Source organism: Lissotriton helveticus, chromosome 4_1, assembly GCF_964261635.1.
Source record: "Lissotriton helveticus chromosome 4_1, aLisHel1.1, whole genome shotgun sequence".
Taxonomy (NCBI): domain Eukaryota; kingdom Metazoa; phylum Chordata; class Amphibia; order Caudata; family Salamandridae; genus Lissotriton; species Lissotriton helveticus.
This window is the reverse complement of record NC_136063.1, coordinates 786,234,589-786,259,884: the sequence shown is the minus strand read 5'-3', so window position 1 is coordinate 786,259,884 and position 25,296 is coordinate 786,234,589. Positions and strand designations below refer to the sequence as shown.

General features: G+C 41.8%; 1 protein-coding gene across 1 annotated transcript in view; it reads left to right on the top strand.

The window, feature by feature from the left end:
- The window catches only part of RMC1 (regulator of MON1-CCZ1), a 266,564-nt gene that overhangs the window by 16,472 nt on the left and 224,796 nt on the right, over positions 1–25,296 (top strand). The window contains exons 2-3 of the mRNA XM_078687420.1: positions 9,191–9,267; positions 20,254–20,338. Coding sequence (XP_078543546.1) covers positions 9,191–9,267; positions 20,254–20,338 — 162 coding nt within the window. The remainder of the gene's footprint in view (positions 1–9,190; positions 9,268–20,253; positions 20,339–25,296) is intronic.

Sequence of the window (25,296 nt, the reverse complement as noted above, 5' to 3'; positions counted from 1 at the left end):
GGATAGCGATGTTGGATTTAGTGTTCTTTGTTCGGATGTTGGACTTATGTTCATTTAGTCTGATTTTTATTTTTCGACTGGTTTTGCCCACGTAGGTTTTGCCGCAAGGGCATTTTAACAGGTAGATCAGATTGGCTGAGTCACAAGTCGCATCAACATTAAGTCTAATCTTAAAACCTCTCATGGGGTGATTGAGAAAATTACCTTTGATCACATTGTTGCAGTTACTGCAATGGTGGCATGGACGTGTGCCAGTATGTTGGCTTGCGGTAGGTTCATTCTCGCTTTTTGAAAGTAGTTCTTTCAGGTTCATTGATCTAGTGTAGGCAAAGATCGGGGGATCTTTGAATAATACACCGAAATCAGGTTCAGACGACAAGATCCGCCAGTGTTTCAAAATGATCCTCTTGTATTCATGGCTGGAGGTAGAATACCTCGAGACTAGTACCATTCTTTCACTTTGGGTTTTCGGTTTGCTTTGTAGTGCTTCCTTGCGAGTGATAATCGTGGTACGGTCAATCGATTCCTTCAAGATAGTTTCTGGGTAATCTCTCTCTCGAAATCTTGATGCCATTGATATGATCTGGTTGGTTCTAGTGTCAGGGTCTGACACGATTCTGGTAATCCTCAACATCTGACTGTAGGGGAGATGCCTTTTAAGAGAGTTCTGGTGAAAACTGCTAAAGAGCAGGGAGTTGTTACGATCAGTGCTCTTACGAAAAAGATCTGTCTGTATACCCTGAGGGGTGATTTTGATCAATACATCCAGGAATGCGATTTCGTTGTGGTTTAAGTTCCAGGTGAAGTCAATCCGGTCATCTTTTGAGTTGAGATCAGTCAGGGCTGATTCCAAGCTCTCCTCAGTGTCTTTCCAAATGAAAAGTAGGTCGTCTATGTAACGAGCGTAAAATTTCAAGTTGTCCGTCCATGTGTTGTTCTGGTAAATGTGGCTGTGCTCGAAATTCCCCATGTATAGGTTAGCATAGGTCGGCGCTGCGCAGTTGCCCATGGCCATCCCGGACCGTTGAAGGTACCAATTTTCTTCAAATTTGAAATAACTATGATATAGCGTATATATAATTAATTCCAGGATAAAAGGTTTCAAAGTGTCATCGATGTTGGATTGGAGTAAAGCTTGCTCTACAGCATCGATCCCACCGTCATGGGGGATTGAGGTGTATAAACTCCTTACATCCGCTGTGCACAAGATGAGTTTTTCATGTTCGAGAAAGTCAATGCTAGATAGTTTATTCAATAGTTCCGTGGTGTCCTTGATGTAGCTGGGTAGGTTCGAAACCATAGGTTGGAGGTCTTTGAGAACATCGTAGAACCAGCCACTGTTCCTAAACTTGATCAAATGTCTAAAAGCTGACAAGGGAGGCGCCCTTGTCATCCTGAACACTGAACTATACAACCAACGCACCAGGGAGCATGTCTCGGACCCTGATACATATCTAGTCCTTGAAGGAAATCCTACCAGCGAGTTTAAAAGTGAGCTCCTCCTGATCATTGAAAAAGCCACCACTGATGGAATAATTGATGAAAGGACAAGAAAATATCTTACCACAGAACACCCTCGGAGTCCTTCAATTACCATGCTACCTAAAATCCATAAAAACCTCATGGACCCTCCGTTCCGTCCAATTGTTTCTACCAGAGGTTCCATACATGAACCTACTGGCAAATTCATCGACCGCTACCTCCAACCTATGGTTTCGAACCTACCCAGCTACATCAAGGACACCACGGAACTATTGAATAAACTATCTAGCATTGACTTTCTCGAACATGAAAAACTCATCTTGTGCACAGCGGATGTAAGGAGTTTATACACCTCAATCCCCCATGACGGTGGGATCGATGCTGTAGAGCAAGCTTTACTCCAATCCAACATCGATGACACTTTGAAACCTTTTATCCTGGAATTAATGATATATACGCTATATCATAGTTATTTCAAATTTGAAGAAAAATGGTACCTTCAACGGTCCGGGATGGCCATGGGCAACTGCGCAGCGCCGACCTATGCTAACCTATACATGGGGAATTTCGAGCACAGCCACATTTACCAGAACAACACATGGACGGACAACTTGAAATTTTACGCTCGTTACATAGACAACCTACTTTTCATTTGGAAAGACACTGAGGAGAGCTTGGAATCAGCCCTGACTGATCTCAACTCAAAAGATGACCGGATTGACTTCACCTGGAACTTAAACCACAACGAAATCGCATTCCTGGATGTATTGATCAAAATCACCCCTCAGGGTATACAGACAGATCTTTTTCGTAAGAGCACTGATCGTAACAACTCCCTGCTCTTTAGCAGTTTTCACCAGAACTCTCTTAAAAGGCATCTCCCCTACAGTCAGATGTTGAGGATTACCAGAATCGTGTCAGACCCTGACACTAGAACCAACCAGATCATATCAATGGCATCAAGATTTCAAGAGAGAGATTACCCAGAAACTATCTTGAAGGAAGCGATTGACCGTACCACGATTATCACTCGCAAGGAAGCACTACAAAGCAAACCGAAAACCCAAAGTGAAAGAATGGTACTAGTCTCGAGGTATTCTACCTCCAGCCATGAATACAAGAGGATCATTTTGAAACACTGGCGGATCTTGTCGTCTGAACCTGATTTCGGTGTATTATTCAAAGATCCCCCGATCTTTGCCTACACTAGATCAATGAACCTGAAAGAACTACTTTCAAAAAGCGAGAATGAACCTACCGCAAGCCAACATACTGGCACACGTCCATGCCACCATTGCAGTAACTGCAACAATGTGATCAAAGGTAATTTTCTCAATCACCCCATGAGAGGTTTTAAGATCAGACTTAATGTTGATGCGACTTGTGACTCAGCCAATCTGATCTACCTGTTAAAATGCCCTTGCGGCAAAACCTACGTGGGCAAAACCAGTCGAAAAATAAAAATCAGACTAAATGAACATAAGTCCAACATCCGAACAAAGAACACTAAATCCAACATCGCTATCCATTTCAACGAAGCCAACCACAGCGAGGCACAACTCAAATTCCTAGTGTTGGAAATTGTACAGAAGACAGAAGGGAGAGACAACAACAAAACGCTTCTACAGCGCGAAACATCATGGATGTACAGATTGCAATCCCAGAAACCGTTTGGTCTGAATGACCGTACTGAACTGAGTTGTTACCTTTAAATGCCCACCTGGGCATTTTTCGATGCACTTTACCCTGCATTTGTTGCATGCTTGCATAAACTGCACGATCCTTATTTCACTTTTCCCCTCACTTATACACCATTCCAAGATGGCTCACGTTTTGCACCCTTTTCATTATACCCCTTTTTTGTGTTTACCATCCCCATATCCACTTGTCTAAACCTCGCGCTCACTTCCTCACAAACAGCCGTTTGACTAGGAGCAGCCTACGCTCCACTTCATGTTTCTGAAGTAAGTTAGCTTTGGGCACTTTTCCCTGCTTATTCACACTTTCATGCTTCTATACACTTATCAATTTTTATGCTTCAACTGTGCATGCTCGTGTGAGCCGCTCTTTGACGTTTATTAAACCCACTTACACACCGCGTAAAGCACCCGTTTTCCTGTTGTCAAGCACGTTATCCCACAGGCACACGGCTCCGCCGTTATTAACTGCCCTTTAAACACGTTATCATCCGCTTGTTACCGACCGCTTAGGTTTTTGCTATTCCACGTCTGAATTCACTCGGGGACTTTCTCTTTTCAACCTCGCCATATACCTATCTTCACCATGGGCGCATGCGGTTGTTTTCACATCATTCACACTTATTTTTAAGTGCAGTTTGACTTATTTTTAAGTGCAGTTTGACTTATTTTTAAGTGCAGTTTGTCTTCTATGTTTTATCATGGTTATTTGATACATCATTTATTATGGTTTTTGTATATCCTTCATTCACAGAGCTCCTTGAAAAAGGACATCTGTCCGAAATGCATCGGAGCTTTTTTTGGAGCTTCTTTAACGCTTGATGCCAATATTTACAAGCCTTTCATATGAAGCTAATATGGAATACATTCATACAAATTTGAATTAAAAACTCTAAGTACTTTCTACAAGTTTGGATCTTTACTTTCTTTGGAACCTCCGTGTTGGGTCCATACAAGAGTGCCCGCCACAGGGATGCGCTTACACCCCAGTAGCGCACGCAACCCCAAAACTTTATCTGGATGTCATTGACAAACCTTTTGATAGGGCTCTTTATTTTAAATTTAGAGCAGGACTCCTACCATTGTATACTTTTTCCTCAAGTTGGAAACCGCCGGCACAAACTGTTGAGCTCTGTCCAGTATGTCTAGCTAAACCAGAAACATTGGCACATTTTATGTTCGAATGTGGAGAGTACAATCTACCTAGGAAAATATGGCTTAAACATCTTTGTCGCCAATTGGGTACTAGGTGCCATTCAGACGCAATTCGTATATTAATGTCTGATAGCCGTACTACCTATGCTTGTGCTCTCGCTAAATTCTTATCATGGGCCTGGTTAATCCGAGCCAAAAGGCTTAAATCAATTGTTTAATTTCTCTTTTAACTCACGATGTGTAAATAATTGCTATGCATAGCTCTTTTCTGTAATCTGTTTTTACTCTTGGCTTCTCTTATCGTACCTATGAATTTTATGTGAAGCTTTTATGATAATCTTTTATCGAAATAAAGCCTTTTTGACTTGACTTGATATATTTTTTTGCTATGGTGTGGGGACATATTTAATGGGAGTTTTCGACTTTGGGAACTAGTTATTTAATTCTAATGTGAGCAGCGGACGGACAGTAGGCGACAATGAATAGATGCCATATTCTGAGGGCAGATTGAGGTGGTGCTTAGTGATGCTACTGAGGTTATGATGCACTGTTGCAGAGGTGATACATGGGTTATGCTGAATGATACGTAGGTGGTAAGGAGTGATGTTGAGGGGGTGCTGAGTGATGCCAAGTGATGCTGAGGGGGTGCTGCATCACTCCGCATCCCCTCAGCATCACTTGGCATCACTCAGCATCACCTCAACATCACTCCTTGCCACCTAAGTATCAGGAGGAGGAGGTGTTGAGTTGTGCAGAGTTATGTTGAGGTGGGGGTGCTGCGTGGTTGCTTAGGTAGTGCCTGTGTATTTCCCACATCGCTGTCCATTTCCAAGTAATATAATTTGTGCTATTGTGCCACACAAACATTTTACTTGTGTTTGTATTGTGTTTAAATCAATAGAGTTAACCTAAATGTAACCTTGGATGTTAAAGCAGCTACGGTGCCCAAAACTGAACCCCAAGAAACAAATTCAGTTTCACAAGCCACAAAGTAACATGCCCATATGTTTCCATTGTTTATTGCTTACCATTAAATATTTTAAAATTCAACAAAACTGTATACCAGCAAGTTATCATGTGGAATAATTTAAAATCTATTTCTGAGCACACTTCCTTTGCAACCTGTGAAGAAGATTGATGCTGCCTTCTGTTTTTTTTTTTTTTTAGCGTTTTGTAGTTGTAATTAATTTCTCAGTCTTTCCCCTTCTTTGTCAAAACCGGTGCCAGGATTGTGTTACACATGGCCTAGGAAAGTAAACCAGTGATGCGGAGGAAGAGATCATAAACAAGCGAGGGGAGGGGGGCCCCAACCAGATGGCACTCTGCACGTAATTAAGTGCGAGCAGAGTGGAGCGAAACTGTAGTTCGGCGCCGCTGCCTTGGAACTACACTGAAGTAACCTTAGGGCCAACAGCCAACAAAAATCAGTAAAACAACAGTAATGCTAGACTTTAACCAATGGCGAGGGGCAGGAGAAATTACAAGGCGTTAAAGCCAATATAGAGATCACTTTAAGTCTTGCTGAGACAGCTACGCTGCCAAACACGAGACCTAAAAATCTGTTGGCTTTCTTTTGAAATGTTCCATAAAGAACAGATTAGCCAAAAGATTAGCATGGCTGTTATCTCCTTTACTAGCTGCATTTTTTTTGTCCTCACAAAACACAGGATGTGAAACCAGCAACCGAGACAAGAACCCTGGTTCCCAAAACTAAACGTCTACAGCAATAGCAAGAAAGGCACATCTGTTTGTTTCTGTGTAATCTTAAACAGTATACATTTCCACTGCACTATCACACCAGGAAAACAGCATCTTGTAATAACCTGATGTACTCAACTATGGATAAATGTTCAAGATCGCCAGCTGCTGTCGTTTCAGTATCCACCCCTCAGAAGGGTCTCAAAGGTGCATTGTTTGTGCCGGTCCTGCATCTTTTACTTTTAACACATTTTACAACTATGCCTTGCTAAGCCAGCAACCATCGGCCGATGCAGTTTAAAACGTAATAATCCAGGAGATGAAGCGCTATGTTAAAGCGTCTGCAGCAGTCGTAGTACTCCAAAAACAAACACACTTTGAGGGAAGTACTCGTGCTCAGTGCATGTTCAATTGCATGAAAGTGTTACACATTCGGAAATACTCAACCTCCAGCTCACAAGAACATGCCTAAATCAAAACCATAATGTCTGATCATCCACAGTAATGAAACACAGATGATGCATGGTGTCGGTGTTCATCAAGCCCCTAAATATACACACCCAGTTAAGGGAAGTGCTTGTTCACAATGTTGCACTGCTGAAGAATAAAATGAAGAGCAGCAACCATCAGGCGGGTGCCACATGAACCATGTCAAAGAGTAAAGTTGCATTTGAAATGTAAACAAGCACGGCAAACGAAGTGGTTGGTGCACGCAGGAGAGATTAAAAACATAGCTGATGCGCGGTGTCTGTGAAGTGGGGGCCATGCTCATCGTGCCCCCGAAAACACACATAGTTAAGGGAGTGCTTGGTACTCGTTCACAATGCCTTATAAACCACAAGAGGATCCTTCACCAAAAAACATACACATTTGAAGGAAGCGCTTGGTGTTCTTTCACAATGCCTCACTAGGTGAAGCAACCCTCAGCTGGGGCAGTTTTAAGCGTAATAACCCAAGAGAACAAGAGATGCCTGAAGGGCTGGAGAAGAATCGGTCGCATGTTACGGGCGGAGCATTAAAATCAATTAGTAAATATGACAAGAATCCTGTGCACACGTTAAGCGAGGTGTATACATGTATCATGCTTAATCAAAAGAGCACAATAGGTAGTAAATGAAACAAAGTGGACACAATAGAAAGTCTTTTTGTTCTTCAAAGGATTGTATTTGACCTTCCTTTGTTGAAAGGTAACTTCAAAAGCAAATGACCAGCCGACACATGTTTCGTCAAGCGGGCAAGGAGCCCGTGACTCTTCAGGGCTGTAAGCACAAATGGGGTAATGGTCCGTAAAGCCGGTGATATTTCCGACCTGGCGTCTGGGGTCTGGGTTGAAATAATCAGCGATAGTTAGGAAGACACGACCCATCTCTCCGCTGCCATATGCCAGGCATTAGCTGGTTTGAGACGGTTGTACCCGCCAGTCTCTGAGTCCACTGTGACTCACTATCGCTGATTATTTCAACCCAGACGCCGACTCACACACCTATAAAATCCTCTCACTGACCCATTCAGCCACTCGCACACCAACTTTTAAAGGTCACGGTTACAAAAAACCCAAAGGTTGCAGCGACGTTAAAGTTAGGAAATAGAATTTTTTAAAAACATTAGAAATGTACTGAAAAAAAACACAGGTTACTGAGATGTTATAGTTAGGCTTAGATTTCACTCATGGAAAATCGGTAAAATTCAGCAGTTATAGTTACCTGAGCTAACCATAACTCGTGCCCAAAATGCAGTGCTTATGACCTCGCCTATTAAATCTCTCACGACCTGTTCAGTGATTATATCAGTTTTATATAAAATGAACACTGCCCAAGGACATTGGAGTGCTTTACATGAGTACCAGATTGAATTACATAAAGCCAGATTAAATTATTTGCTCAGAGCCAACTCTGGGGCTCAAACCTTGTATGCAGCTCTGTCGGGTTACATCCATTTCCCAATTTATGTGTGAAAGTTGTACCCAAGTGGGATGATTCTATACAGTGAACACATTTTCTGTTCAAATGGCTTTGTGAAGTAGATAAAAAAAAATTGCAGCAAAAAGTTCTGGAAGGCTCACCAGAATATAGCTTGAGAAAACTTGCAAACATTTGTTTAAAAATTGGACTTAGGAACATAGTTCAACACCTTTGCACAAGTGGAACAATTTTCACAGTTGGTATGCTAACATCAATGTTATGTCATTGAAGTCATAGGGTTGGTGAAAAGTCCTGGATTCATGCAAAGCATATCAAATGTATACATCAGGAGTGTAGTAAGGGTGCAGTATGAAGCTGGTGGTGCATTTTGTAGTACATGTCTCAAATGTATTACTAAAGCATTGTGTGGTAACACTAAATTTGCACGGACATACAGTATTACTGATAACAGTATATAGCACTCAGGTGATTGTTTTGAAATCGTGTTTCAGTAAATGTTTATAATTTGCGCTTCACCGCATAATTGTCTGATTTGTTTTGATCCTATTAAAATCTTTATTTCCATCACACTTCAGAATTGCAAAAAAACTGTGCTTTATTTGTGCTTTCCTAACTGCGGATAAGTTTTGAAATATGTGTAGAGTTCATTTACAGGTATTAAAATGTTGTTGTATGTTCTTCAGCCTTTCCTTTCACATTTCTGTACCCAAGAAAGATTGTCACATAGTTCACTTAAAAACTTGTCTCTATTTGTAGTTGGAGACAGGAAAGTAAACACCAATCCCCTTGTAAAATAATAAGCAGCAATTTATGAGAAGACATAGACAACCATTTGACCTAGTCTTTGAAGCATAGCACACACTAAATTTAAAGGTATCTTTGTTTATTGCTCTTTCGCGACCCACCAGAAACTGGCTTGCAACCCACAGTGAAGGAAACGCTGGTCTAGAGCCCTGTTGGTGAGCAGTATTCATAAACACATGGAGCACTTTTCGGAGAACTTGTGACGCAAGTATCCAGCACGTGAAAATATAGGTCGCTCAAAATGATAAAATGAGGCGCATGATTGAGCCTGGCGATTGTGACATGGTCCTGCGGGGGCTATACATCAGAATTCAGGAATCCTAATGGTTGCATCTATCGAGTTGATACCCTTTATGAAACAACCATAATTGTGTGAACGTATGAGCTTATATAGTTGTCTTTACAGTTACAGCGTATGTTTATCCTTTCTAGGTGTTTGCTGTTCGGACTGGTGGGACCACTGGGGTTGTTGTGAAAGGACCAGATGACAGAAACCCAATCTCCTTCAGGTAATATAGTGGTCTATGTTGTTCTTGCAAGGTTAGATGTATTTCATTCAGTCTCCGAGTAAGTGTTCATGGTTAAACACAAACCTCTACAGAGGGTTGTTAAACCCAAGTGCCTGCCATACAGAGAGATAGACTGCTTTACTAATTCTAGGATCTCTCGCCACGACATTTAACCTTCACAGCTCATTGAACATTGAAGGCTAGTTATTGTCGAGTTCTACTACATTTCGGGGTCAGTGGAGCCCAAGTGAGCCATTAATTCCCCTCCCTGAACCCCTCCATTGAGCTTTAGTATTGTGAAGACCTGTTTTCTGTAGGAGGAAGAAGGTGTCTATCTCCTCTAGAATTACCACAATTCCTTTCTCCCAAGCTTACACACAGTGTTTGTTCAGCTACACTGGGCACCGTTTCTGTGTCATGCTGGCACTGTACACCTTATTCATTACTAATGTCATTTATGCCAAAAGACGGCTTGGAATGAGTACATGTAAACCTTCGATGTCTGAGTAGGTGCAACTGTTTGTAGATCAAAAATATGACGAGATGTGTGTGGATAAAATGTTTTAATATCCACTCACATCTCGGTGTTCTCTCTCTCCCCATCTTTTGGATTGGTGACCTACCTTCATATTGTATAAGCTTAAGGCTTTATTAGGTGGGCTCCCCACAAGGTAATGATTCCACCTAATACATTGATTAAAGAGCAAATAACCCTTAAATGCATAATTCCGAAATTTCCTTCCTCTAAATTACCTTTGGTACTTTTTGATGAGAGCAGGGCATATCATACACTGGGCAATCCAAGTGCCCTCTCTCTGCTATTTTAGGATTCCCCATATTGTATAACTGGCTTCTTCTTCCATTTATAAAATGCTCTATTCAGTGTCCTTGATATTACCTGGATGGACTAATGCGTGAGGAAATAAGATACAGTGACTTTCTTTTGTCCCATTTTGTTAATATCTCCCATATCCACATTCCGTAGCTCAGATTGGGGTACAACGTTGGTATGTCTGCTCCTTTGTCTCCATTCTGAGCTGCAGAACCTGCAATATTACATTATTTTCCCTGCACAAATTTTGTCAGGTTTTTGTCAGGCGAAATTTGACAGAGAAAAGATGAATTGTTAGTGCAAACTTTTGCACACAAGTTTTAATTCTGAATCAGACTCAAACAATGCACCAAAATGAGAATTTTCTGCAGCTATCAAAATGATGACGTGTGTGTGTAATATATATATATATATATGTGTGTATATATATATATATATATACAACAAACAGCACCAACAAGTGCGTAGGATTATTGATAAGCACTGGCCATTGGTGATGAAGGACAATATTATTGGTAAAACTGTCCCCAACAGAGTTTCTCTCACTTTTAGCAAGGCCCCATCCCTACGTGATCACATAGTGGTAACAAACCCTGAACCTTTTGTGAATTCCCCATGGTGGCAGGAAAATAAAGGTTTTTACAGGTGTAAGACCTGCAAAGCCTGCCTACACGGTGAGAACACCAAAACTTACAAAGATGGGTTCACTGATAATCAGCATCCATTTTCTCAGGTCCTCACTTGCAAAACAGAATTTGCAATATATGTTTTACAATGTCCCCGTCAACTCAGGTATGTGGGCAGCACCAAACATGCTGTCCACAAACGCATCCTCCAGCACCTACGTGCAATCACAAATGGCGACAATACCTATCCTGTGGCACGGCATTTCAGAGATGTCCACCACAGTGATAACACCAGCCTCAAATATTGGGTGATTGATGCAATCATGAATAGTTGGAGAGGAGGGGACAGGGACGCCAAATTAAGAAGGCTCGAAACCAAGTACATCCTCTTGCTCAATACAAAGACTCCTGTAGGTCTTAACGTAACTGAAGATTTGTATACATGCTTGCCATAAATTCTCATTGTATAAAGAATCGTATATGTCATTGGTCTCCTCCTTGTGGTTTGCACATGCGGGAAGAGCCCGGTTGGGTGAAACCACATGTGCACCATGAGAAGGCTGCGACTAGATTCATTTCTGACAATAATTACTGAATTTTGCTGCTACTTATGTTGAATTGTAATATGTTTTTAAACAAAATTCACCTTTGTTGGGCACTTTACACAGATAGGGACTGTGGGGAACCTCACTCCCAAGCAGTCCTCTGTGACTTAATTTTTGGGATTTTTCAAACATTAATATGATGTATGGACTATTAGGCATGTTTTTATTCATATTGACTATGATAAAGTTGTGAAATATGTGGGTTGTTATAAGATATGAGTAAACAAGAAATAACAGGTTATTAATGTGATACAAATTTATCAGGTTTCTCATTTTAAAACAGCTTCTCTGAACATACCGGTCATATATTTCACCTTAGATGTACTGGTTAAATAACCAACATTTAGTATAAAATAGGACGAAGGTTTAGGATAGGAGAGAGTAGCGTATTTTGCACATGAAGATGGGGGATATTATGCCCAACTTGCCATATTTTGCGATATTTTGCACTATCAGTATGGACTGAAAGCAATATTTGTACATCTTTAGAAAAGCATTTGCACTTTAAATTAATTCCTTACCTGGAGTCCATTTTAGATATCTGATTATTTTAATTAATGTTCTTAAGCAAAAGATAGAAACTGTTTTTTGATTATGTAACATAGTATAACTGGAATTGTCAACCTTTCCCTTACAAAAAATGTATTTTACTATGAAATTTCCTCATTATGTAATCCACATTATTTTACACCTTGATTTGTCATATCAGCAAACGTATTTATTTACGGTATTTTACTGTAATTAGAACGTAATAACATGATATGGTTGCTGTATGTCGATTAGCAAACTGACCCAGTATGTCTTTCATGTTCATACCTAAAACTCACAGGTGGTATCAATTATGTTAAAACACGTGCACTTTAAAAGGGCTGTCCTCTCAAAGTAACGTTGTCATGTGAACAAGGCTCCGTTGAGCCGAAACGTCTTTGACTTTTTTCTGCAATTAAAGACTACAGCACCTAACTGGTCCGTGTCCGTGTACTTCTTGCCGGCTGGTGAGACTCCAGAGTGCATCAGGAAGCGGAGTGAGTGATATATATATATATATATATATATATATATATATATATATATATATATATATATATATACCTACTGGCGGTCGCCAGTAGGTATATATAGTTAGGATTTTTTCTCTATGGGTTTTTTGAAAATTCTATGTCTAATAACTTTGGCGTTTGTGGACGGAATTGGCTGAAATTTTCAGGAAAATGGCACATTTTGTTTCTGAGCAGCCCTTGAAAATTTGGGGGGGGGTTCGTCCAGTGGGGGCCGAGAAAAAAGGGGGGTCCCAAAACGTGTTTTTAACATTGAGTTTTCCATAGGGCGGTTGGCCTCACTTTTAGCCCGAACGGCTGAATGGATTTGCACGAAACTTGGCAAAATTGTAGGGACTGGTAGCCCGATGTGCCTTTTGTAGGTCTCAATATATGTGCTCCAGTGGATTTTGAGAAATTAACGTTTAAAAAAAGATATATATCTGTAACAGCGGACCGGGCAGCGGCCCAGGACGCGTACTTTTCGCGCAACGGAGCTTTGTGAAGCGAAGCTGATTGGTTCTCTGGCGTCTGTCAACATTCCAAACAGTCCGTAGCGGCCGCCATCTTGTCTCTCGGTAGGATCGAGAGACAAGAGGAGGCCAAAGCGAAGGGGCAAATGACCATAAAGGGGAATAGTAGATCCTCGCTGACCCCCTAGGTTTGATGTGGAGGTTTTAAAAGGGCCCCGCGGGGCAAAAAAATAAAATAATAATAATAATCGAACGGCTGAATGGATTTGCACGAAACTTGGCAAAATTGTAGGGACTGGTAGCCCGATGTGCCTTTGCTAGGTCTCAATATATGTGCTCCAGTGGATTTTGAGAAATTAACGTTCAAAAAAAGATATATATCTGTAACAGCGCTCCGCCTCGCGTAACGGAGGTTTGCGAAGCGGATTGGTCATTCTGTCACTGGGCTATAGTTGGGCTACATCTGGCTGATATTTGGGCTACATTTGTTTTTTTGTGTGTCTGGCGGCCATCTTTGGGCTACATTGGGCTACATTGGGCTTCATTGGGCTACATTGGGCTACATTTGGGCTCCAACATATATATAGGCCAATGTAGCCCAATATATATTTTTCAAAGTTAATTTTCGTAAAAACCACTGGAGCATATATCTTGAGACATAGCAAAGGCACATCGGGCTACCAGTCCCTACAATTTTGCCAAGTTTCGTGCAAATCCATTCAGCCGTTCGAGCTAAAAGTGAGTCCAACCGCCCTATGGAAATGAAGGAAATGAATGGGTAATTTGTAATTAGCAAATAGCTAATCGCAAACTAGGAATGGTAAAGAATCGCTATTTATTCCTTAAAGTTCGCTATTTAGGAAATGCAAAAAACTTTGATGATACATATGGCGGTTCATCTCTAACAAGATAAGAAGCATAGGGATACATTTATGATGACTGGCGCATCACCAGGGATGTGTTAGTCATTCTGTGCCGCTGTTCCGTCACCTATGGTGTGCTGCATTTACAATGCGGCGCATCATGGGGCAAAAACAGCACAGATGCGTGATGTATCTGTGCCGTAAAGGTGGCGCATTGCTGGAGTTGTATCGCAAGTGTGATGAAGCTCCAGCAAGGGTCGGGGGTGCCCCTGTCGCAGGGTTTCTGTTCTCACACAGAACTGTGGACAGAGGATTGGAACCTCGGCGAATTAGGGTGTCCCAAAACTCACGTTAGTAATCAAAAACTCCTTAGCAAGCTAGGTACAGTGTCACATTGGATATAACAAACTCTCAATGTTTAGACAATCCAGAATATGAACTTATAGTACCTCAGGATACGTGGAACTCATGAACAGTCGGTCGTTATATATTTCTTAGAAACCAGAACATGGAGTTAAGAAGAACACATGTGTATTTGAAATGTTTATTTACTAATGCCGTCTTCTGAGGCGTAGTATCTTAGATTATACAAGTACACATATTATCAGTAGCAAAATTACCAGCATAGTCAGTAGTACATAAAAAGCGAATGGTGACAGTATGTTAACATGCTGTAAATGAATAAGAGTTAGCAACACTTATTAGCAGCCGCGGGCCGTGGAGGGAGTTACGGTGAGGCAGGGAGGCGGGGAGGGGGAGAAGCAGGGTGGAGAATACAAGTACACATATTATCAGTAGCAAAATTACCAGCATAGTTACTAGTACATAAAAAGCGAATGGTGACAGTATGTTAACATGCTGTAAATGAATAAGAGTTAGCAACACTTATAAGCAGCCGCGGGCCGTGGAGGGAGTTACGGTGGGGCAGGGAGGCGGGGAGGGGGAGGGGCAAGGTAGAGAGGGCTCCACCCTGCTTCTCCCCCTCCCCGCCTCCCTGCCTCACCGTAACTCCCTCCACGGCCCGCGGCTGCTTATATCTCACCCTCCCTAATACACATATTATATTATTTGCTAAGAAGGTCTCTTTGTGTTGGTTTAGGGCGTGCCCATACTTTAGTGTCTTAGATTTGAAGGAATCACATCAGCATACACCAGCTCTCTCTTCATGTGAACCGCATCAACTGTTGTGTATGTGTGTTCGGCAAAGCAATATAAAACCCGCCTCATGCCCAGAATTGGCAGAAGTTGCACTTATGTTATGAGTATGAAGTCGTGGAGATCAGACCTCATAACAATTCTGTATCGTGTTGTTCTTGAAACTTTAGCACTCGCTGTACAGATATAGTTTAACAAGCAAAGCAGATAGTAGAGCAATAACATATTATTCTCATGTAAACCACGATGAACTACTAGGTGGAAAGCTAAAGCAACAACTAAGTGTCGTGTGCAGAAGTTGCAAAAAAGGAAAAATGGCGTTTAAACCGGTAATGAGCCCATGCTAACTTAACACGGTGTAAAGATATCCAGGACCTAGATGACACCTCCCCATGATCCGGAAACGAACTGAATAAGATAATAGAAGTGCCATCTCATGAGAGTAGATTGCAAGTTTATATGTGGACGGTCCGCAAGGTAAAGCATTAAAAACTAGGAAAATTTAATGCTAAAGAAAAATCAAACAGCCAAGTACTTTATCGAGTCTTAAGCCAATAGGCAAGGTAAATAATAAAAACTTGACAAATAAGTCAATGAATTGTCAATGAAATGCTAGTACTCAGCATATCAAACATGAAAAAGGTCTATGACATAACTGTGTATGCAAAATAAGCTGCAACAGCCTCCAATAGGAAGTCACCGTCTTCATCCGAAAACAGTTCAGCCATCCAATTTAAAAGCGGAAAAGAACATACGTGCTCTCCCAGCACCGGATCCTCTATCACCATCAGAGGACAGCTCGGTGGGTTTTCAAGAAAGCTCTGTTCCAAGAAAGACTGTGCTGCCGCCAGTAAATTCCAGGGACCAAGTAGTCCATGCATCAATGCCACAGCCATAATCCTTTCGCCAGGACAAACCAACTCGTGAGTAATGATAGGAGTCATCAGCTGATTAAAGTCGACGTCAGGAGAAACCGGTCCGCAGAGACACAAATCAATGGCCCAATCGAAATCACAGGTCAGGCAGTGAAATACAGGCTGGACACAGGTGAAGTAGGAGAATCGAAAAGATAATCCATATGCCGTGCTTAATATCGCCAACGGCATTGTGCCATAATATTCTAGCATGCGATTGCGGAACAGTGTCAGCAGCTGCAGGGTGGGAGGTTGCATAGGAGGGACATCCATATTTAAAAATGTAAAAAAGCACAAGAGCGTCCGCTGGTAATGCAAGTAAAAATGCCAATCCACGAACCAGAGTGGAGAAAATAGAATGAAAGGAAGCATGGATGACTCCAAAGATTTTCTCAAATGAAGTCACGAGACCACTGGTAACAACTTTAAAAAAGTGCGCCAGGGTCTTTGTGGAGGATGCGTTAAAGATAGTCGGAACCATCTTGCTGAAATTGAAAGGCAAATCTGAATTAAAAGTATTCCTTTTATCGTAACAGTAAGTGAACGGGTTATTTGCTGCAGAAATGTTCTATTTCCTCCCACACATGAACATAGGGAGTTTTCAATCTGGCCACAAATACCAACCTTGGGACAGATTTCAACGGCATGGCAAGAATAAGAGCTCTTTTGTCTCAGAGAGAGGTGGCCTTGAGTTCGGCCCGTGAAACTTTCGTGCTTCACATAGCGAACACCCGTACAGAGGTGCAGACCCTTTTCAATTAACTCAGAACAATCTTCATTATTGAGCATCAAATAACTACCATTTTCCAACAACTTGAACGTGGGGATGATAGCAGGAACTGGCGTGCCTTGCAACACGCAAGCCATATTTGGTCGGTGTTTGTTGCATGAACCGTGTAACTGTATGTGCCTACACATTAGTGAATGATCTGGCGTCTCAGTGCATTCCTCTCCATTCAGATAAACTTCTTGATCATCTTTGAAACATCTGTATGTGTATGGAAGCGACCAGACCTCATGAAGAAAAGCACTACCTAAAGGTTCATAACGACCTATTGGTATATATTTCATACAATTTGAAAACGTATATAAAGCAAAAGGCAGCGTTATTAAACCGTGGATAAGGCACGTTGCCAAAAAACCCGCAATCCTCTGCTGATGATGTCACTGAGCATGTCATGAATGATGTAATATGTGACATCATCAGCAGTGGATTACGGGTAATAGTATCTCTAGTTTACTCCCCTATAGCTGTCTTTCTTTTAACATAAGTGTCTGTTTCCTTCCCTTATACTTACTGTTTTTGGTTCGCTTCTAGTTCGCGTACCGGCGAGCGAACTGGGAAGCGAACTAAGAGAAATAGAGGTTGGCACAGTTCCAAATATTGTACCAATTTTTTAATAACGGGGAGGTAGTTCTGAAAAGAACTTTTTTTTTTTATTGTTTTTGTTGTTTTATATTTTTTTTATTATTTTTCGGAACATTTTTTTACTTTTTTTGAATTTTTCTGAGGTTTTATATTTTTTTGGGTTTTTCTTGGAGGGGGCAATGAAAACGATTCATTGTAAAGGGCTCAACAGGAGCAACAAAACAAAAAAAGAAGTATTTATTATTTTGGGCGTTTCGTACAAACTTGCATATGATAGTCAATAGCTCTGTTGATCAGAGTGATGCTTTTTTCTCCGTAGGAAATGAATCCATCGCAAAATACGCAGGTGTGTTTTACTTCACCAAATTTCATTTGTATATTTGGCACCATCTCCCTGCCCTCTGGTCCCGTTACTTCCGGTACAACAGATCTTCTGGCCATAATAGGGAGATTATCTAGGTCGTTCCGAAACTGTGCAGCACTGTAGTTGTTAGGATGCCACCTAGTCATATGGCGATGCATTGTGTAGTTTCCGAAACTGTATTTTTTCTCGGTTCCTCTGGACAGTCTATCTTGACATATAAGGCAAGTTACGTATCTTGCATTTACTTTTTTCTGACCTTTGGGAATTTAAAAAAATTGCCAAATGAAGTTTTCTTTCCGGTGAGACGTCTTGGGCTGCTCAGGCAAAAACTGCCTCTCTTCGTGCTCGTCGTCCTGTTCCTCTTCTTCCTCTTCTTGTTGAATTATAACTTGAGCAGGTGGTCCACTCTTCCTTGGATGTGGTGGAGGTGGTGGGGAAGCACCAGCTGAAGCTACTAAAGAAGCCATTGCTCAGTGATCACAAAGGGTCTTTCTCTCACAATGATGAAAGTCAGAGTGAGGAAAGAAGGAGGGATTTTCATCATTTGGGAAAAACAAGAGTTCTCAACCAATCAAAAGTGTTCATTTTAGATTATATGACCTAGTCTTACATCATTAGGAAACCAAAAGTGAAATGAACCAATGAAAAGTGTTATTACCAAGTCACATGACTTGCTGTGTTTACGTTAAGCGCTTTGCAGGGCCTCACGGTTTGCTTCCAGAAACCTGCGCTTTGCGACTCGCTTCGCGTACCAGTTCGCTAACGTAGCACGTCATATGACGTATCACGCGACAACGTGGAACGTCATGCGGACGGGAGGCGTCACGATGTTGTTTTCTAACGCGGCACTTGCGGTAAAGAAACGTTTACCGGCTCGCGGTCTATTTCGCGGCATCAAGGTCAGCTAACGGGAAGCTTCCCGATTCGCGAAGCGGGAACGTAGAAAAAAAAATATTTAAAAAAAAAATTATTCATAAACATATAAAATATATTTTTGGATTTAAAGAAGAATACATTTTACAGCTACAGATATTAGCTGTTAAAAAACCAATGAAATTCACAGAAAAAACCATAGGTTATAGACCATATATAGTTAGGAATTAGCATTTACAAAACCTTGAAAATTCACTGAAAAAACCATAGGTTATAGACCATATATAGTTAGGAATTAGCATTTAGAAAACCTTATTTTACTCACACAAAACCATTGAAATTCCATATATAGTTAGTTGCACTAACTATATATCGCGCACCCGCAATCCACTGCTGATGATGTCACATATTACATCATTCATGACATGGTCAGTGACATCACTGATGACATCACTGATGACATCTCAAATGACATCACTGATGATATCTCATTTGACATCAATGGTCACATCAATGATGATATCATTAATGTGACAATACAATGCATCTCCTCACACTTTAATATAACCTCTGTTACACCCAGTGTTAAATACAGAGTATAATTTTTGAAACCATTGACACACCAATACTAGTTACTACATACGCACTCACTGATTCCTACGTCTACACACACATTCACTCATTCACCCATACAATCATTCATACATACAATCACTCATCTTTACAACACTATCATATGCACTCATACACCTATACAGACACTCACACTCTGCCACTCATCCATGGAGTTACTCACACACCTAGTCAGTCCTGTAAAGAATCAATCACAGTTCCATTTTCTAATCTACACAGTTAAACATAGAGTACCTTACATTTTCAAACATATACTAACACATACTTACTCTCTTATAGAATCACTGATACAAGTACACATTGATCTGCACAGAGTCACACACCTCCCAGCCAGCCATACACACACTGTCTCCCATACAAATACTTGTGCAACCAATCAATAACCCATATAGCTACTTATATAGCTACTGATCAACACATGCAGCAGCTTGCACAACAACAGACATGCTGATGCACACTTTCAGACAGTTTAGTCACTAACCCGTGCATTTAGTAAGACGCATTTAATCACTCACTCATACAGTCAATCACGCACCTACTAAAACCTTCATTCAGACACTTATACATCCACTCATTCTTCAATATGTAAAACATATTTAAACTTTACAGAAACACATAATCACTGGATGTTGTCATCAGTGATGTCATTTGAGATGTCATCAGTGATGTCATCAGTGATGTCATCAGTGATGTCACTGACCATGTCATGAATGATGTAATATGTGACATCATCAGCAGTGGATTGCGGGTGCGCGATATATAGTTAGTGCAACTAACTATATATGGAATTTCAATGGTTTTGTGTGAGTAAAATAAGGTTTTCTAAATGCTAATTCCTAACTATATATGGTCTATAACCTATGGTTTTTTCAGTGAATATATATATATATATATATATATATGTATATATATATATGTATATATATGTATGTGTGTGTATATATATATATATATAATATAGTTGATAGCTGCAGAAAATTAACATTTAGGCGCAATTGAGTGTTATATCCTCCTAGGGTGAATTCAACCTTTGAGTCTGTGCACTAAGTACTTCAAGCAAGCAAAAGTTCAACGGTGTGTGTTTTGTGTTGAGTTTAATGAAAGTGCAACATTTCTGCAGTATTCACTTGGTTTAACCGTTTATATATCTTACTTTATGCTTCCAGAGTGACTCCTACTTATTCCTTGGATTTTGCTGAATGTACCAAAAGCTGACATTTTCATGCATACTTTGTTTTAAAGGATGGAAGACAAGGGGGAGGTGAAATGTATCAAATTTTCCCTTGGGAACAGAATTTTGGCTATACAGCGAACCCCAAAGGCAGTGGTAAGCAGTTTGTGTAAAGTTGTGTTGTGTTCGATGTGATTACTAAACAGTGTTGGTTCCCCATATGAACCAATATACAAATGTAGTAAAAGAGAAAAAAAGTCCCTGACTCCTTTGAGCATTCCTGGTTGTATCACCAATTCTTGTTGGCTGCCTCCATACCTTGTTTGAATGAATAAAATTGCCTTTTGTGATCTCATCACAGTCTGTGCCTGCTGTCTGTCATAAACAGCTTTGCATGGAATACTAAATATAATGGGCTTTGGGGCCGTGCCTTGCTTATGTTTGGGTGTTTGGCTTTCTAGTCTCGGTTAGTTCCCTGCTCTTGAACTGATAGCTTTCTTTCATAAATTTCGTTTGCTCCACTCCTCAAACATATGTTCTTTAGCCTTGCTTTGACCTTTTTTATTGCCACTCATGATTTAGCTCTACATGGAAGTTCATGTCTATCTCATATCTTTCTTTCTTGTCCTTGCATTCTTTATTGGTCCCTAAATCCTTATACTTGCTTTGTGTCCCTACCCCCCCCCTTGAGCCTCCCCCCAAATGTATGTTGTATTGTCAGCTTCTTCAGATTACCTAGCAGTGCTGTGGCTTGGTGTCTGGGTCTCACTCCCCTCCTCCACTTCTCCCCCCATCTTCCCCACTTTTTCTCTCCTTAGCCTTTCTCTCCCTTCCTGCATGTTCTTTTTCCTTCTACTCTTGCCCATCTTTTGCCGTCTCCCTCTCGACGCTATTGGCTTTGCCAATGCTGAATAGTTTTAAAACTGTGCAGCAACTGGCCATCTCTGAATTTGAAAGTATTGAACATGTTATTTACCTTAATTTCAAGATGGCAATAATGTTGCATCTAAATGCATGCTCAGCGGCAGTCATTAAACTATAAAAGTTGTGTTTTCTATATTTTGAAGATGGTTGCCATGATGGGTCTCCATGCTTATTGCTAAGCAAAACAACAAATACCACTATAATCAGATGAATTTTGATGAAGTATGGGTGACTAAAAAAGAAAAACATCTGTCACCGGAGTTTTGACTCCCTACTACTCCTTGACAAGCTCAGTTCGACAAATCCTGTTATTTCAGTCCCAAGACACTCCTGAAGTCTTTGGGGGAAGAGTGTCCTCCTTTCTAATAGCCTGGGAGGCCATAACTTCAGAACCAGTAGTTCCTTCAAATTGAGAAAAGTGATTTCGCCCTACCATTCCTGCAGGCCATGCCCCCATTCTGACCGAACCTCCGCCTGAACCTCCGCCCGCCCATCTTCCACCCCTACACTTGACCTTTTGGAAATTCTGCGGCAAGAGCTGACAGTACTTCTGTTAAAAGGAGCAGTCAAGTTAGGAGTTAGTACCGGGAACAGAAAAGGGACATTGATGCTACACATATTGCTTCCTAGTACCCAATAAAGGACAGCTGTCTCTGTCTGATCCTAGGCCTTGGGAACTTGAACTTCTTCCTCAAAAAGGGGAAGTTCAAGATGCTGACCCTAGTATTAAGTTCAACTGGAATTGGACATTGTAGACTCAATGGTGTCACTAGATTTACAGGATGCGTACATCCATATCCCTAATCTGCGGTTGCACTGGAAGTAATTGGGGCTTGTGGTGGGTTCTTCACACTGCCATTTTGTAGTACTACCCTTTGGATTAACATCTGCACCTCTGGACTTCACGAAGTAGATGGTGGTGGTTGCCGTCCATCTCAGACTGTCAGGCATCCTCATATCCCCATACCTGGATGACTGGCTCCTCAAAACCAGCTCAACAGAGATTGTGTTGCGCCATCTGCACCTGACCACATCCCTACTGCTCGACCTGGGCTGTCCGATCAACTAGTCCAAATCTCACAAGTGGCACCCACAATTACTTCAGTTCATAGAGTCGATACTAGACACCTCTTTTCTTGGCACCTTTGCACTGTCTTGGAAGACTACAGACACAGGAAATAATTCATCCTTTCACCTAGGCACAAGAGTGCCAGTCCTGAGAGTTCTCACATTCCTAGGTCTGCTGGCTACCTGCATTCTCCTAGTCACGCACTCATAGTGGCACATGCAAGCCCTGCAGTGGTGCCTTTGCAGACCGTGGCTACAATAGGGGGAAGACCTGTCAGACTCCATTGTGATCTTACCCAGCACTGCATCAGAATTGGCTTGGTGGGGGAATAAAGTGAGCCTGACCTGTGAGATGGCCTTCACTCCCCCTCCGACCCTGGCTACTGTAGTGACGAATGCTTCCACCATAGGGTAAGGGACCCATTTGGAGATGCTGGATATTAGAGGCCTCTGGTCTCCAAAAGTGCAAGTTCTTCACGTCAACCCACTGGAACTGTGGGCAGTTCGGCTGGTGCTCACCGCCTTCCTCCCCTCCATCGACGGATTGTCCATCCAGATCTTGATGGACAACGCAACTGCCATGTGGTATGTGACCAAGCAAGGGGGAGTAGGGTCACATCTCCTATTCCTGGAAATGTTGAGATTGTGGTCTTAGGTACACAGTCGAGGTATTTGGCTCACTGCCAATCAACTGGCGGGGTCTCTGAATGTCAGAGCCAACAGCCTCTGGCCAATCACGAATGGAGCATTTTACCAGAGGTCATGCAGAACGTCTTTGCCCAATGAGGCACTCTTCAGGTGCACTTTTGTGCCTCCTCAGAAAATGCGCAGTGCCAGCAGTTCTGTGCTCTCCAGTATACGTTGATGGGAGCCTGGGGCGGTGCCTCAGTTGAGGTTGAACTTTTCGCTTACTACCCGTTCACCTCCATTCCCTTAATTCCTTGATTTCTCAGGAAGACCGGGCCCAAGTTATTTTCATCGCCCCAGATTGGCCATAAAGTGTGTGGTAAGTAGACCTTCTAAGCTTCTCTGCATGTTCTCTTATTCGCCTGCCTTTCAGGCTGGATCTTCTCTCCCAGTCGGGGAGAGTGCGGTGGGGGGAATGGCTCTCCTTTCCAATCTCCAGGGACTCCGCCTACATGACCGGGGACAACTGACCTCCTTTTCAACAGCCACTGGAGGTGGTGGATGCCATCTTGTCACCATGTCGCCTCCCGCCTCCCCTACTAAATCTGCTTGTTCTGGCAGACAGAGCAACTTTGTTGCATGTTAAGCAGACTATGATGTAGACCCCTTGCAGGCAAAGGTCTCATTAGTCCTGCAATACGCACTTTCCCTTGCTCGGAAGGGTTGTGCAATTGGTACTGTCAAGGGGTACTTAGCTGCCTTGTTTGGATTCCTCTGTGTGCTAGACCAGCCGTCCCTTTTCAAATCTCCTATTGTGTACGTTGTGCGGAAGGGTTGACAAATTTGCATTCTCCACCCCCTCTATTGTACCCCATTGGGACCTTAGTTCAATGTTGACCTTTCTAATCGTTGAGCTGTTTGAGCCCTTGCATAGTTGTCCCTTAAGGACGTGGACCCTTAAAATGTTGTTTTTGGTGATCATCCCCGCCACTGGGCATGTGAGCGAATTTCAGGTTCTCAGTTCCCGTCCTCCTTTTACGTGTTTCTACTCTTATAAATTGGTGTTGAGGAATAGAGCTGCTTTCCTTCCAAAGCGGTCACTCCATTCTATCTAGATCAGTCCATTACTCTCCTGACTTGCTACCTCGCCCTATCCCACTAAAGAGTTGGGGCGGTAACATCACTTGGATCCCAGGCAGGCGGTTAATTACTATTTAGACCGCACAAGGTGACACTAGACAGGATGACCAGCTCTTCATTGGCTAATGTGGTCCCAAAAAAGGAAAGGCTGTGCAAAAGAGGACCCTCCCATGATGGATTATCCTATGCATCAAAATCTGCTGTGCTTTGGCCAAGAATGACCCTGTGGAAGGAATCAGGACCCACTCCAGCAGGGCGAAGTCCACCGCTTCTGCACTTGCCAGAGGAGTCCCATGGCATAGCTATGCAAGACAACCACGTGGATAACCCTGCATGCTTCTGCCTAGCATTTTTGCCTGGACTCAGGAGTAAGTTGGGATGGCCTCTTTGCCCAGTCGATTCTGCAGTATTTTCTAGTCTAACCATGCATCAACCCTCCAATTTATGAATGATATTGCTCTGTAATACATTCTGCTGATGAGGAATCTGCAGGTAGAGGTATCCATCAGAAGAAAAAGTTACTTACCTGCAGTAAAAATGTTTCTGGTGGATTCTCTACCTGCAGATTCCTCACCGACCCATCCGCCGTCCTGTTTGATGGGTCTGTTATATGGAAAGTTAATAAGTTTCCACTTTTATCTTTGATACTACGCTAATCTTTCAATGTCAATATACCCCTCACCTTGAAGGTTTGGAAATGATGGTACAAAACTGATGTCATTGCTCTGGAGGGGGCACAATATGGCTTCAGTGATGTCAACTCACACCATTTCCAGCGTCCATCCAAAGCCAGCACCCACTACTGACGGCATGAGAGCTTTGAATTTCCAGATTCAGTCTGACGCCTGGGGTTGTTCTACAGGTGAGGAATCTGCAAGTAGATAAAGTATTCACCAGAAAGATCGTTAATGCAGGTAAGTAATTTTTTCGGGTGAAGCACAATTTCTTGGATAAAATCCACACAATTGGCAGGTAGACCAAATACACCTAGCTGGCACAAAATGTCCATTTTCAAAATGTATTTTCTTCAAATAATCACTTCATATCTAGTTATGCAGCTCAAGAAATCGTTTGGCTTCTCCAGCATCACATGGGGCCTAACACCTCATTTTCTCTCCAGCAGTTTTATATATTTTTTTGCACCTCTCTTATTGAAATATTTGACTGAGATTTTATGTATGCATTTTCTAATGATAGATATGTTTATTTGTGTAGGCATATATACCGCTGTGTTTGTGAAACCTTAGAAGGTAACTGTAAGACCTAATTTGGGTGGTCCTCAACAACCAAGGGTTACTGGGCTGTTTATTGATTATATAATGGGCCCACCATACTTCTGAACCCCAGATTGAAAA